General features: G+C 43.0%; 1 protein-coding gene across 3 annotated transcripts in view; it reads left to right on the top strand.

The window, feature by feature from the left end:
• LOC147615191 (CCA tRNA nucleotidyltransferase, mitochondrial-like) overlaps window positions 1-12836 on the top strand; it is a 106137-nt gene extending 93301 nt beyond the window's left edge. For 2 of the 3 annotated variants that reach the window (XM_086779218.1, XM_086779220.1), the window contains 10 exons: window positions 5910-6016; window positions 6128-6255; window positions 6387-6453; window positions 6549-6629; window positions 11012-11074; window positions 11175-11322; window positions 11648-11815; window positions 12002-12076; window positions 12216-12373; window positions 12480-12618. In XM_086779218.1, the coding sequence (XP_086635344.1) occupies window positions 5910-6016; window positions 6128-6255; window positions 6387-6453; window positions 6549-6629; window positions 11012-11074; window positions 11175-11322; window positions 11648-11815; window positions 12002-12076; window positions 12216-12286 (908 nt within the window). In that variant the 3' untranslated portion in view covers window positions 12287-12373; window positions 12480-12618. Of the gene's footprint in view, window positions 1-5909; window positions 6017-6127; window positions 6256-6386; window positions 6454-6548; window positions 6630-11011; window positions 11075-11174; window positions 11323-11647; window positions 11816-12001; window positions 12077-12207; window positions 12374-12479 lie in introns of all 3 variants that reach the window. The other variant, XM_086779219.1, reaches the window with a different exon arrangement.
• Window positions 12837-15266: the final 2430 nt, after the last annotated feature.

The raw sequence follows: 15266 nt of genomic DNA, 5'->3' as shown, positions 1-15266 counted from the left end.
CTCCTTATAGAGCGGCCAGCCGAAGGAGAAGCGTCTCTTTCCCTTATGATCATTTGATTCTTGCCCTTAAATGAAGGGTTTTGAGCTGTTAGGGTTAGGGTTTGGAAGGCACTTCAACAGGAGGCGTGAGAGTCAGAGAGAGGAACACGACTACTCATATATTGATTGTGATAAAATGAAGTACAATAGTCGCATAAAAGGATGTGACCTAATAGTGTGTTCACGTGGTCTGGCCATAAATAGTGCCAGGTGCACCAAATCACTTATAAACCTTTATAAGTGAAACTAAGCTAAAACTGGGGAAAAAACCTCCACTAACTAAAGTAAAAAGTGCCCCAGTAACCTACTGATGATCACTAGCACTCCCCTGGGTGCATACACAGCATAAAACCCAACAAACCCACCTGGAGTGATATGTGATCACTGTACATCATCCACCAAAAGGAAACAAATTCAAAGCAGTGCGGAATGCTTCGAATTTCGGACGTGGTAGTGCCTTGGTGAAGATGTCTGCCACATTTTGATCTGTAGGGCAGTAAATCAGACTGATATCACCTGCATGGAGTCTCTCCCGAACAAAGTGAGAGTGAATCTCAATGTGTTTCGTGCAAGCATGAAACACAGGATTCCTGGCCACGGCAATGGCACTCTGACTATCAGTATAGATAGGTGTAGGCTCCTCCACTGAAATATCCATATCAGTCATAAGACGACGCAGCCATACGCACTCAACGGTAGTAGTGTAGGCTGCTCTGTACTCTGCCTCACAAGACGAAGTGGCCACTGTGGTCTGTTTCTTGCTTAGCCAAGAAATACATGAAGAGCCAAGAAAGAAACAATATCCACTAGTGGAATGTCTGGTATCAAAATCACCAGCCCAATCTGAATCGCTGTAAGCATATAACTGCATGTCACCCCCCTCAGGATAAAGCAATCCAAGAGACAAGGTACCCTGCAAATACCGAAATACACGCTTCACAGCTTGCCAATGTGACAATCGCGGGCTCTGCATGAATCTGCTCAACTGAGATACGACATACTGAATATCTGGCCGTGTAGTACACAAGTAAATAAGGCACCCAACAGCCTGAGCATATGTAGTGGCATCAAATAAAATACTGTCATCTTGTAGTGACAGTTTCATCCCAGGCTCCATAGGAGTGCTGATAGGCTTGCAATCCTGAAATTTAAACTTCTCCAGAAGTTTAGCAACAGACCGAGATTGCAACAACCCTATGCCTCTGCTATCCTGCACAAATTGTATGCCCAAATAGTAGTGTACGAGCCCCAAATCAGACATGGCAAATGTCTGTTGCAGTATCTCTTTAAAAGCTGCAATTTTGTCATCATTTGATCCCATGAGCAAAAGATCATCTATCTTTGCATACCAAGCTCGTGGAGCTTGTTTCAAACCATACAAGGCCTTTTTCAGCCTGCATACTTTCCCCTCATGACCATGTTCTGCAAAACCTATGGGCTGATGTACATAAACTTCCTCCTCGAGGTCCCCATGTAGGAAGGCAGTCTTGATGTCCAACTGGTGAACAACCCAACCACGATGTGCAGCCAATGCAATGACACTCCTAAGTGTTGACATACGGGATGTAGGAGCAAATGTCTCCTCATAATCAATGCCCTTCTTCTGTGCATAGCCCTTTGCAACTAGACGGGCTTTGTACCTGTCAATGGATCCATCTGCATGTCTTTTCAACTTATAGACCCACTTAGTACCAATGGCTTTCTTGCCTTTGGGCAGATCAACCAAATCCCATGTTTGATTCTTTTTAATAGAATCAAGTTCATCCTGCATGGCTTTGTTCCAATGCACATTGTCTCGTGCATCCACAAATGAATCAGGCTCATCATCATCCTGTAAACTGGCTGCCATAACCATATTTAAATCCATGATGTGTGCATGCTCATTGGTCCGTGTCTCCCTACGAGTACGGCCAGCAAGAGGAGTCTCTAGATGGCTGTCCTGTAATGTCCCCAAATACCATCTAGGTATATGTCTGACCTGTGGAGCCTGCTTTCCCATATTTGGCTCAACTTCTGGCTCAATCTCCTGCTGAATTTCTGCACCATCTTCATGATTAGCTGGCTGTCCTGCACCCTCATGGGTTGGATCACCAACTGTCTGTGGAATGAAACTCCATAGGTAGTAGCCCTTCAAACACATCATTTTCAGCCTGATTTACATCATAACCAGCCATGGATATTTCTGATTTTTCATCAAAAATCACATCCCGACTAGTGAATATCTTCTTGGGACAGTGGGTCATATAACCGGTAGCCCTTGCTCTCACGGCTATACCCAACAAAAATACATTTTGTGGCTTTATCATCCAACTTCCTCCTCAACTCTTTGGGTATGTGTGCATATGCAAGACACCCAAAAGTACGAAAATGTGATACCGAAGGCTTGCGGCCATGCCAAGCCTCAAAAGAAGTAATGGAAACCAATGCCTTTGTGGGACATCGATTCAAAATATGACAAGCACACATAACATTTTGCACCCAAAAGACATGTGGTAGCTTCTCTGCCTTTAACATACATCTGGCCATTTCCATGAGTGACCGATTCTTCCTTTGCAACCCCATTTTGCTGTGGAGTATAAGGAGTAGTATACTGATGCTTGATACCTCTACTCTCAAGAAAGGAATTCAACATGTGTGACACATATTCCCCCCCTCGGTCAGAACGGAGGGTCTTAACCTTGCATCCTGACTCTGTTTCAGCAAGTGCTATGTAGCAAAATAGAAGCAACCTCCTAAGGACTTCATCTGCATGGGACCACAAAGATCGCTGTGTATAAGCTGCAACTTTGCAGTTGCTCGTAGAGCCTGATCACGTGCAAAGGAAAACCGATGCATTTTTCCCAAAATACATCCTCCACATATGTGATCTGGAGGCTTCTCCATAAGAGTTAGGTCTGTCAACATGTTATGTCGCTGCATAAGCATAAGACTACCAAAATTTACATGCCCCATGCGAGCATGCCACAACTCCGCATCAACCATAGCTGGAGTAAGAGTGAATGCATTATAAGCAGACTGATCCACTGGCTGAAATGCATCCAAGTGATAGAGTCCATGACATAATGTACCAGTAAGCATCAAAGTCAAAGCATTAGCTTTGTCTCTGACCATGCATTTGTCATCATCAAAGTTGACTTGCATACCACACTGTGCTAAAGAAGAAATGGACAACAAATTCTTCTTTATCCCTGGTACATATAAGGCATCTGTAAGGCGAAGAATAGAGCCATCAATGGCTGTGAGCTGAATCTCCCTAATGCCACGAACTGGATATGAAGCATTATTGGCACACTGAACAGTCTTGCCAACAGGGGCAGGGCATACATTACAAAACAAATCCTTGCGAGATGTAATATGCTTTGAAGCACCACTATCAAAATACCAAGTACATGCATGCTTAGTCACACTGAGTGCGTGTGAAGACCAAGAGGAATCATAACTGCATGTGTAGAAACAGTAATCCCTGTCTTCAACAAAGGAAGTAGTCTCCGGAGGAGCTTTAGAGGCATCATTTACAGACATCCCATATTCCTTCGCCTTCTCTTTGGCAATCCTCTTCCTACACTCTGTGATGTAGTGACCTGGCTTCTTATAGTAATGGCATTTGCCCTTGTTCCTGGGCTGTCCATCACCTTTCTTGGTATCTTGAAGGCTGAGATGAACCACCATCACGTGAATTCTGATTTGAACTCTTTGGCTGAGATTTGCCCTTCCCTTTTTGACCCGTCACAAATGCTTGTTCAGCACTTGTGTTCATGTTCATGTTCTTCCTGATTTGCTCTTCCTGTAACAAGAGAGCAACAAGTTCCTGATACTTAAGGGGCTCAACAGCATTTCTCATGCTGAGGTTCAAAGAGGTATGAAAAGCCAAGTAGGATCTTGGCAAAGAGTTTAAGATGGTGGATACAAGCTGTGTCTTAGGAATAATCTCATCCACATTGATGAGTTGCTCTCTCAAATCTTGCAGCTTGTTCAAGTGGCTAGACATATCATCTCCTTCATGCATCTTTTGATTTTCCAGCTCTCTTTTCAAAAATGAGATCCGTGCCTCATTACGAGCAGCATACATCTGCTCCAAAGTCACCCATGCATTCCGTGGAGAGCCAGCTGAACGAATATGAGGTATAATAGACCTCTGTACTGACAATGCAATAAGTGATAAGGCTTGTGCATCTTTGGCATCCCATGTCTTCTGAGCATTTGTTCTTTGAACAGGCTGTGGCTGACCTGGTGCCTGTACCTGTTGTCCTCTTCCACGAGCACCCCCTTGGGGAGGAGTCTTTGGAGCCAATGGACCTGGACATGGTTCATCACCACTAACAAAATCCCAAAGACCTTTTGCCACAAGCACATTTCTCAGCATAAAACTCCACAAGGAGTAATTCATGCCATCCAACTTGTCTTCCTTAGACAAGTACGTGAACACATCACTCTGCTGTTGATTTGCCATTATGCCAGTGCACAATGTTGTACCTGTGTATCAAAAAACCCAAAAACAGCAACCCTGAAAGCAACTGTACTGCACTGAGTACAACTGACCCAAATATGCTTGCACTCTCAATCCTCTGAATGTGCAACACAATGCACCACGGACTGAGTAGAGCAACAAAAGTGGCTCACACAATGCCAAAATGCCCAAAAATGCCCAAAATTACTGCACCCAAAGCCTTGCAAAAGCTTGTAGAGATTTCTTTGCAAGAAAACCTCCCTGTATCTGCCAGAAAACTTTCACAGAGAAAATGCCCAAATTTCAAAACATGTAAAGCTTACCAAAAATGTGATTTTGCAGGTACACGAGGCTGTACGGAACAGTAGCAGTGTACTGGGCGACTGTACGGAACTGTAGGTACTATACGGAGCTGCAAGTATATGCAGCAGGTGCTGGTCGCCTGCTGTCTGCTGTACGGAGCAAAGCAGGTGCCTGTACCGAGCAGAGGGACTGTATGTGCAGCTGACGGCGAATGTACGGACAGCTGCAGGGTACGGAACAGAACATGCAAAACGTATAGGGCAGGTGATGGCGAACCAATACGGGCAGTGGCAGGCGAACCTGTACAGAGCTGCAGGTACTGTACGGAACTGACTGTCAAGAGCAATGTACGATAGTTGGCTGCGCAGGACTGTACGGCTGTCTGCGCTGGAGTGATTGTACGGGCTGTTGTAGGCGAAGGCAGCTGATGGCGTGGAACAGTACGGGCAGGGCAGGCCAACCTGCTCTGATACCAAATGAAGGGTTTTGAGCTGTTAGGGTCAGGGTTTGGAAGGCACTTCAACAGGAGGCGTGAGAGTCAGAGAGAGGAACATGACTACTCATATATTGATTGTGATAAAATGAAGTACAATGGTCACATAAAAGGATGTGACCTAATAGTGTGTTCACATGGTCCGGCCATAAATAGTGCCAGGTGGACCAAATCACTTATAAACCTTTATAAGTGAAACTAAGCTAAAACTGAGGGAAAAAACCTCCACTAACTGAAGTAAAAAGTGCCCCAGTAACCTACTGATGATCACTAGCACTCCCCTGGGTGCATACACAGCATAAAACCCAACATTAAATGAGGCGAGTTTGTATTTAGCCCTTTGTTGTTGTATCTAGCCCTTTGAGGCTGGTTTTTTCTTTAACTAATTGAAAGGATCTTTTTCCCAGGAAAAAAAAAGGTAGTTGTGATGGTTGTAAGATTACATTTGGTTTAGGTTTGTCAATTCCTTATAAACATGAGGTTTAATAAATCATTAGATCACCATATCAAGTCACTTGGTTATTACTTAAAGCATGCAGGTACTTGATAAGTAAGCAAGGGTAGGTGGGAAGTATGAATGTAATGATTTCAATGCTGTTTTTTTTTTTTGGCCTGTCAAAAGAGCAGTGGCGACTTTGGATTATGAGCTCCATCCCGAGGCCAAGGGTTCTATTGATACAGATATCAAACTTGCTTTAATTACCAAAATTAGCCGTGAACGCATTGGCAGGGAGGTATATGCACGTAGTTGCTTGTTTTTTTGTTTTAACTCTTAAAAAAATTGGATTATAGAGGCTTTTCTCACTCACGAAGCACCCACTGCAAAAACAAATTGGGCCTTGCAGGTGGACAGGATATTTAGAAGTAATCTACCCCTTAAAGCCATGGAGCTACTGGTGGAAATGCAGCTCTTTCCTATTGTTTTCAGCCCACCAACTGAGCTAGAAATCATTCTGCCGGAGGGCATTGAGAGGTCTCTTTTTTTGGATATAAATATATATGTACTACACATTTTTTCATCTCTACAAGTAATATGAAAGCAAACAGCTATGGTTTGTTATCCTGGTCGTACATTGAGGTTGAAATTTTTTATTTCTTAAATAGGATGTGTTTGCATGCACTTGAAGCCATTTCCGAAGTCGTGAATCATTTTGGAAGCTCCAAGTTGCCGGTAAAAGTCTCTTAAGATTATAATGGTTCTTCAAGGAAGATGCTTGGTCTCATTAGCCATTTTTTTAATGCGACATTTTCAAATTGGAAAAGTAGGTGGATCACCGAATGAGCTTATTTTTGGCGGCATTTCTGTCACCCTTCAGGACCTTTCATTATCAGCACAAAAACAAGCTGGTATTACTTTCTTCCATCCAGATCTGCTTGTTGAAACAACACAATAACTAAAACATATTGTTTTACTTGAACAATTTGTTGCAAGTTTTTTTTTTTTTTAGTTTCAATCTATGGCCAACCTTGATGTAAACGTGAATATTGAGCTTAGATTGCATATGCAGGTAAGTGTGTGTAGTTTTGTGTTTCCACGTACATGCATGTAGGTTATTCCCAAACACTTGTTGGTGCACATGGGCATGCACGTGGGTTATGCTCAAAGACTTGCTGGGGCATATGCATGCATTGCATTTTTACATACACTCATATAAAGCATCTATATAAATAGTAGTTATATAAGATCTTCGAAGACCAAAGATGGTTCCTATCTTTTGTTTGAGGTCCCACATGCTGTATATAAGATCTTTGAAGACCAAAGATGGTTCCTTTTCTTTGTTTTAAGTCCCACAGGCTGTATCTGGTCTCCAAAGATACTTTATCTATGTATCTATATATCTAACTTTGTGTGCATGTGCCACGCATTCACTTTGCTTGTGTACTTTTCATGGCTAGCAACATACACTTGCAAATAGGTATAATATCTAGTTAGATTTATATTTTTTGGAGAGGAAATTACAAAGTGGCTGTGGCATATAAATCGGCATTTTAGAAGGCTCCCATATCCACTATGATGGGCTCTGGTGCCTTCCTATCCACCCTTCTAGGCTGGAAAAAATTGGTGATGGTAAGCTGAGAGGAGGGTAATGGGGGCGAGGATCTCTGAGTAGGGGCTCTGTGTGTCAGCTGAGCTTCAGTAGGAAGAGTCGAAGGCACCTCTGATCTGATCCTGGATAAGGGTCCAATTCCCTCTCTGAATAGACAGTGAAATCTCCCTCTGATCTCATAGTAGATTGGGCACTGGCAAATATAGTGCTTGATTGATAGGGTCTACACATCCTATCGTCTCTGGGTATCTGCTTAGGCCTTGCCAGTCTCTATCCTCAGTCTATAGGATGATACCCTAAGCTGGCCAATGGTTATCCTCGTAGCAAGGCATTGGGATAACTTGGTCTTGGTATAAAACCATCTGTTGTCAATCTCAGGAAATGATCCTTGTAGTATTGCATCTTGATAGGCAATGGGTCTAACGATGTGATCCTTGTGTTACTTGTGTACAGCCCCAGTAGATTGTATCGGATCACCCTGTTCTTGTTCTCATGTTCAAGCCTAATGTATGTGGAATCTTGATCATACTGAATTTGAGGGAGCCAGTCCATCTGTAATTCATGTGCTTGAAACTAGTTGAGAATTGTACCATACCAAGATGAATGCTCTCCTCCGGAGGCTATCTGTTGTGATGACTGTAGTGCAAGTCAAAGGAGTCGAAGTGGATCCATCTCCCTCACCTTGTGTATATAAGTGACCGTCTAGAACATGGACTCCATCAACATAGGAGCTGCATCAAACTCTATCGGGATGATTTGGTGGGGAGCTGCATACATAAGTGCCGGGGTGACTAGAGTGTCAAAAAGCTAATCCTTTGTCCTCGGCTCTTGAAAATGCCCCTGGAAACACTCTCCAATAAGGCTAGAGTTGCATATCCTCTAGTGAGTTTGTCCTTTGCTGCTTGGCTCATAGAGAAGCGCGGACTAGTGAAGGCAGCTCCGAGATAAATATACGAATGCACCACCTCAACCTTGCTACTCATGTAAGTGATCTCGGTAGGGTCTGCAAATAGGTAGGAGGTGTGGACTACCACACCCTTGGTTTTCCCAAGGTTGACTGAGAGCCCCCTCTGTGTGCAAAAGCCTTGTTAAGTATCCATGTGCTTGTGTAGCCCCTCCTCAGAATATGCAACGAGTACAATATCGTCAGCATATGAAAGGATGGAAACAAGAATACCTCCTAGAAAAGCTCCTCTGCCTCCGTCTCTGTCAACGAAGTCTGAGATCTTATCTATATAGAGTCCAAAGAGAGTCGAAGATAGTGTGCATCCTTGTTTCACTCGGATGGTGCTAGAGACCTCCTCAAAGAGTCCTCCCGGGCATCTCACCTTGCCAATAACTGACTCATATGAGGCAATGATTTGCCCAAATAATGCTAGACGGGACCCCGATATGGTGTAGGCGCTGTAGAAGACGGGCCCGAGGCACTGTATCAAAAGCTTTGCAATAGTTGACAAAGCAACAGCACAATCGGCGGCCATGTGCCTTGGCCTGCTCGACGATAGCTCGAAGCGTGAATATGTGATCCAGTGTGGAGAAGGTCCTCTTGAATCCTGCTTGCTCTGGCGCCCTGTATCCCCCTCTCTTTGGTAGTGTGCTGAGCTTAGACTCAAGTATAGATCCATAGAGCCTGGCCAAGATATGGCTGGTCATGATGGCTCTGTAGTTATTAGGATCCATGGAGTCTCTGCCTTATGGATAATGTGTGATGACCAGAGGTGGGGGGAAAGCTCTCTGAGAGGGCCCTATTAAACATATGGGCTAGGAGGGGTGCCAGAGTGTCGCCTTCATAAGAGAGGTGCTTAGCCATAAGCCCCTCGTAATCTTGTGATTCGTTGTTTTGAAGCCTGCATATAGGCTTCACCATGTCTCCTGTGAAGGTGGATGTGCGTGAGGTCTTTGTGGGTGGGGGGTTTGGTGGTGTATGTGGTGTAATGAGTGTGTATATGAGTGCCAAATGTGTGGGTCTGTGATGGGGGTGGGTAATCGTCGTTCCTTGGACTTGGATCCTACACCAAGCCCCGTCAGAATTCCCGCTTAGGAAGAGTTAGTATAAGTCCTCGTGCTGTTTACAACAATGTGCTCGTTTCTTGTGGTGAGTAAGGTACTGGTTAATCCGTTCAGCTTTATGCATCTGGTTTTGGTTGGTAGCTAACTCACGCAAAAGACGTGCACATGTGATATGGCATTCGTCGTCATACTAGCAATTATGAGGCATGGTATCTATGCGGGCTTTGGTGGTGGACCGGCGTGTGTGTGGAATACTGTCGATGGCGGATGTGTGGAATGATTGTTGTGAGCTATGAGGTGAGGGTGGTGAGTCTACATCCCAATGCTTCTCTTGCTGGATTTAGCCAACCATTCATTGATTTATATTTGGACAATTGTCCAAATTTATATACAATTCATAGCTCAGTCCTACGGAGGATTCGCCTAATGCTCCTCCCACTAGATTTGACTAACTATTCAATATAGATTTCGACAATTGTCCAATACTTTATAGAGGCACCAAGGCCCTATCTTATGTTCTCTTAATAAGAGGGTGTTCACTCCTAAAGTGTTCACACACCACTAGACACACTACTAGACTCTGAAAATCCAAGTCCAAAACATCGTATCATGCCCTTAGACTCCATATGGGCACCACCCATGACCCAGGCTATTGTGTTATGTCCTTGGACTGCATATGGGCACCATCCATATGCTCCATACACATACCCAAGCCGTTGTTAACCCACGAAAAGACTTTGATGGATTTTAGAGCAGACCAAGTGGTCAAGGATTTTGATGAAATGGTGCGGCAGATCAAAAAGGGTTAGGGTTAAGAATGGAGCACTTTGGCTTGTTCTTTGTGGCAGGCGGGACCTCAAAAAAGGGGGTTTTATACCAGTCCAGCGTAGGGTGTAGTGGGTAGAGGAAAACCTAGTGAAAATATGGTCCCGCTATGCACATATGGGCGATGTGGGTACAATGTACCTCTATATGCACATAGGTGCATACTTTTGTGCTCTGTTGTGCACAAAAGTGCTGAAGGGACTCCTGAAAAATCCAAGTTCCGCATCCCCAATTCTGGAGGCTGCAGGAAGCTTATCTTGAGGCAGCCGGAAAAGGGGATGCAAAAGGGCCTGCCAGTCAAACAGGCGCTTCCCTTCTGAATAAGACAATGGAAGTGCTTGATATTTATCCTGAGGGATCAAAGAGCATCTACAAAGTACCTACAAAGGCCGAGTTATGTCTTGAAGGTGATTGACTTCATCAAAGATTCCGAAGCATTACTAACCATTCATCATTGTAAAGAAGCTCAGTGACATGGTTGCCTCAGCTCAAATCAGCACCATCAGGGAGCTTGATGCTGCTTGAGCTGGCAAGTACATTATTCTTTTTTGACTTGCTGTCAGAAAAAAAAAGGGGGGGAGGGGGGGATTGTTTGATATGCGAGGCCCTCCCTTAACCTTTGAATAAGGGAAGGGAAGGGGCTCCCCTCCTCAATAGTCTCCATGCTACACCAGGATAATGCCCTTCTCATAGTATGACTGATAAAGGAAGATATATTTTTTGGCTGCACAATATTTGATTGTCCTTAAAAATTTTTTTTTGTGGTAACTTTTGCCGGTGCTGGCATATATGAAACTTACTTGAGACCTTGCAAGCTCATTTTAGCTTTGGATGTGTGATGGACAGGTTTCCGTCCCTACTGCAATCATAAAAGAGACCTTGAAGCTGAGATCTATTGACGCTGCAATGGTATCAGAGCTTGTTCATGATTCTTTTATGAGTTTCATCGGCTTTGTTTAGATTGCATTTCTAAGTCTCTGCCAGTTGTCTTGAACGTTTGGAATTGAAGGTGGCAACTCTACACATGACTGCTGACAATTTTACTTCCATTCGTAAGCTTATTTTAAAGATGGATGCAATTAACCAAGGAAATGGGGAATCATCAGTTAATGAACATGAGTTGCAGATGTCTTATTCCTATGCAAAACATCAAGTTGGTATGTAGTTGCATTGCCTTGCAAATATTCAAGATTCAGTTTATATTGCTAGCCTAGGTGTAGGTACACATGTTGTGTGTGTGCACGAGCATGTGTGTGTATGTATGCATGTGGGTATGTCTGTCTACAGTGCACTTGCGCAGGCATGCATATTATGTGTGCATGTTTACACGCATGCATGCATCTATGATTGTGCGTATATATGCATGATGCTCGCATGCATGTATATGTGGGGGTGTGTGTTGTGTGTGTGTGTGTGAGAGAGAGAGAGAGAGAGAGAGAGAGAGGGCTGTAATGTTTTTGATGCGTTTTTGGCATTGGACAGGGACGTTTCTGGAGGAAATGAGAGGGCTTTGGCGTCCAGCTTTGCTACTGGCAACAATTTTTGAGGAGCAAGAAACCATGATCAATATGTCGCATGAAAGGAGAAAATCAGAGCTGATGAGAAGGTCAAACCTGTGTATTTATGTGGAGGAAGCCATAGTGAGATTAGGTGATTCATTACCAACCTTTTGGCTTCAAATACAGCTATTCTTGTTTCACATGGGAAAGTTCGTGATGACAACTTTTATGCGTGTGTTGTCTGAAGCAAGTCTGTCTTCACACCATTCGTGCAAATGTAGCACATGATAGATGACCTCGTCAGAACCAAGTAACATGAGATTGGCTATGTTTTCAGGGCTTGATAAAATGAATGGTGCCATCCCTTTCGTAGATAGAAAGATAATAGCAGAGAGAATGGTTGAGCATACAGGTATGTGAGGATAGACCACATACTTCGATTCTTTTTAACATGGAATCAGGTCAAACTATTAGTGGAAAATAAGTGAGGATGATTAGTCCACACATTTTTGATAAGGTACAACTATTAACACATCTTTTCAGCTTGATAGAGAGTAAGAACAGCTGGGGAGGAGCCCTTTTTTACAGGGTAAATGGTCCTCGTATGGCATGGAATTCTTGAGCTATATATGGGTTTATAGGACTGGTGAATATACACCAACTTTTTTTGGGGATGGAGCCCAGCTGAGTGAACATTCCGTTGCTCGTGGTAAGCTATATTTTTGTGGTCAAGATTTTGTGATAAGCTGTAGCTCCTTGAAAAGGTCTCTCATTTTTTTTAAAATTTTGTGTTTGAATTTCCCCTCCCTTTGCAGGGCATGCCAAAGCTTTTGAGCCTTGTCGTGTATACTAGACAATTTCACAATCTTATGTTGTCCCTTCAAAAATTCACCACATCCTTCAAGTTTCCAATAGCTGTGAACGCTTCAGCTGATGATTGGCTGCCCTAAATTTTTGATTGAATCAGTATAAGGAATATTGGGACATGAAATGATTCAAGCAGAGCTTTTGACCTGTAAATCAAATGTCACGTCGAGCATCTTGAAGGTACATGCAAAGGTTGCTTGTAAAATATACAATGTTCTACTGGTTTCTTTGCCTCTTAAAGCACATTGTTATGTAGATGTGGAATGAGGTTTTTCTATTAGCATATCCGGCTTCTATTCTTGTTCGTGTATAGTCTGCTTTACATTTAATCATAAAATATTTATAAACACTAATATCATAGCAAGAACCATTTTTATAGCTTTGGAGACGTAGGAAAAGGAAAAGTCATTTCAATCGTGAGGTCAACCTTTCTGAATCTGTTCTCAAAACATGATTTAGTTGAGAAGAAGTTCAGAGAAAAAATAAAAGATTTAAAAAGGTTGTCCTGTGATGTTGTAAGTTGTTTAAAAAAGAAGAATTTGATTGCTGCATTGAAATCACCTGAAAGTTTTTTCCATGCATGGCTTCACACAAATTGTCCCACATGCTTATAGACATTTATTGGTCACCTTTTTTAATTTCAACTTTTTATTTATTTATAGTTTTTTAAACCCAAACGCTTTCTACATTGATCGCACATTTCAGATGTTTTTCATGTTTTTCTCTCTCCTATTGATACCAAAAACATGTGATTAATCTTTGAGCCATGTTTGTTCCTACTCAAGGCAGGTTTATGGTTCACTTAAGGGACTAGCTTTGTTCAATCCTCTTGTTTTATTAGTCAGTTAGTGCGTATGTATAAGGTGTTGGGCTTGCTTACAGCCTTGAATGCATTGTCCCTCTTCATAATGAGAAGCCATGGTTGAGTGGCAAGATGTGTAGGCATCGAAATTTGCACAGCTGATCAGGTGAAGATATCGTTTTTGCAAGATAGGTGGCATACAGAGATGAGAGGGCACTGTTCCGTTGGGATATGTTTCGGATTTGAGGAGTGTGCACTGTGGTAGGGTTTTGGGGCATGTTCAAGAGCTTAAAAGATATCAGATGGAATTGGAAGGGCCATTAAGCTGTTTATGGTTTATTAGAAACATCCTTTGGCTGTGAATGGTGGCATAAGCCGGATGAGCTTTCACCAATTGGGCAGTGTCACAATTGGGTCCTCTGTACATGGGACGAAGATTCCCACATTCTACTATCAAATCAATGTGCAATGTGTGCATACTTCTTTGTGTGAGCAATGTCTAACATCAAGCTTTCTATAGAGATGCCTTCAGATGTAGCAGTTGTTCACAGAAAATATGGGTGGCTTGAAAACAGTTGGACTCAAAAGGGTATCAGTCAATATTGGCACATTCTCACATCATTACAATGGATGTCTGCATTAGTTGGATTGGTGAAGTTTTCAATGGGAGGTGTGTTTGGGCATGTCCACATATTCTATCCTGTCAAGGGCACGCGAATCTTACGTCCACAGGAAGTTGTGAAGTGCTTCAGCAATAACTTTTTGCCACTATTGTGTAATGTGTGTGTGTGTGAGAGAGAGAGAGAGAGAGAGAGAGAGAGAGCACTAGTTTCTACGAACATGCGATTAGTAGTTGTTTACAACCCTCTTGTACCGTCCACTTTCTATGTGGACTTATCCACCATACCTTTTGTAAACCAAAGAATATGCACTTCAAAAATTAAAGGAGTATGTACGTCGATGTGATTGCTACCCATGCTTCTTTTTAGCTTGGAAGCGAGTATGTACGTCGATGTGATTGCTACCCATGCTTCTTTTTAGCTTGGAAGCCTTCATTAAGGGACGTGATTGTAGCATGCCAGAATCTCTTGAAAGTGAAAGCTCCCTAAAGTTGCAATATGCAAACCTTGCTGAACTTTTCATTGTACTCGTAATGTCGGGAGCATATTTTATTAGAAACCATGTAGGGATGTCTGAAATGGCATACATTTAGTAGGAGGGAATTGACAGTTCACCTAAACAACTTGAGTGTTTTCAAGTGGAAAATCATACCAAATATGGCTTGTAATAGGATGTATTAGACTTCCCCTTTGGCCCCCTCCCCCTACCCTTCCTCTTCCTTCCTATCAATGCCCCGCCCCGCCCCGCCCCCCCCCCCCTCTCTCTCTCTCTGACACACACACACACACACACACACATAAAACAAACAAAGAGGTTGTTGATGGGTCTCAACCATCGTAATCCCTTTTGTCAGCTGAAGAGGATGGCTGATAACTAGGATATAATGGTGCTCTTCCTCCTAGAAATGTATCAAATAAAACTTTGTGCACAGATACATCAGAATTTTTTTACTGGCGTTTTTGTAAAATAAAATCTACCCGTAGGTGGTGCTGCGCAGAGAAAGCACCATGGCCCAAGGCCTCCTGGTCCTCGTCAAATATCTCTACCTTTTGAGCTAAGGCCTCCTAGTCCTAGTCAAGCATCTCAACCTCTTGAGCTATCACTTCATTGATAGATACATAGCAGATTCACTGTCCTGTTGTACGTTCAAAAAGGCAAGACTACATAAGATATCATCATCTGCTTAGCCAATAGCCAAGGCATATTAGGATTGTGGATATGTTTTGTGGAGGGAGGGTTGAGTGTGCTCTTTTAGCTTCAATGCAAACTCTTCTCAGGATGGAATGCACAACTCCTCTCACCAGGATGCATC

This window comes from Cibotium barometz, chromosome 40 (assembly GCF_041138505.1).
Source record: "Cibotium barometz isolate CiBa-2024 chromosome 40, ASM4113850v1, whole genome shotgun sequence".
NCBI classification, from domain to species: domain Eukaryota; kingdom Viridiplantae; phylum Streptophyta; class Polypodiopsida; order Cyatheales; family Cibotiaceae; genus Cibotium; species Cibotium barometz.
The sequence above is the reverse complement of the archived record's forward strand: the minus strand, read 5'-3'. Positions and strand labels throughout refer to the sequence as shown.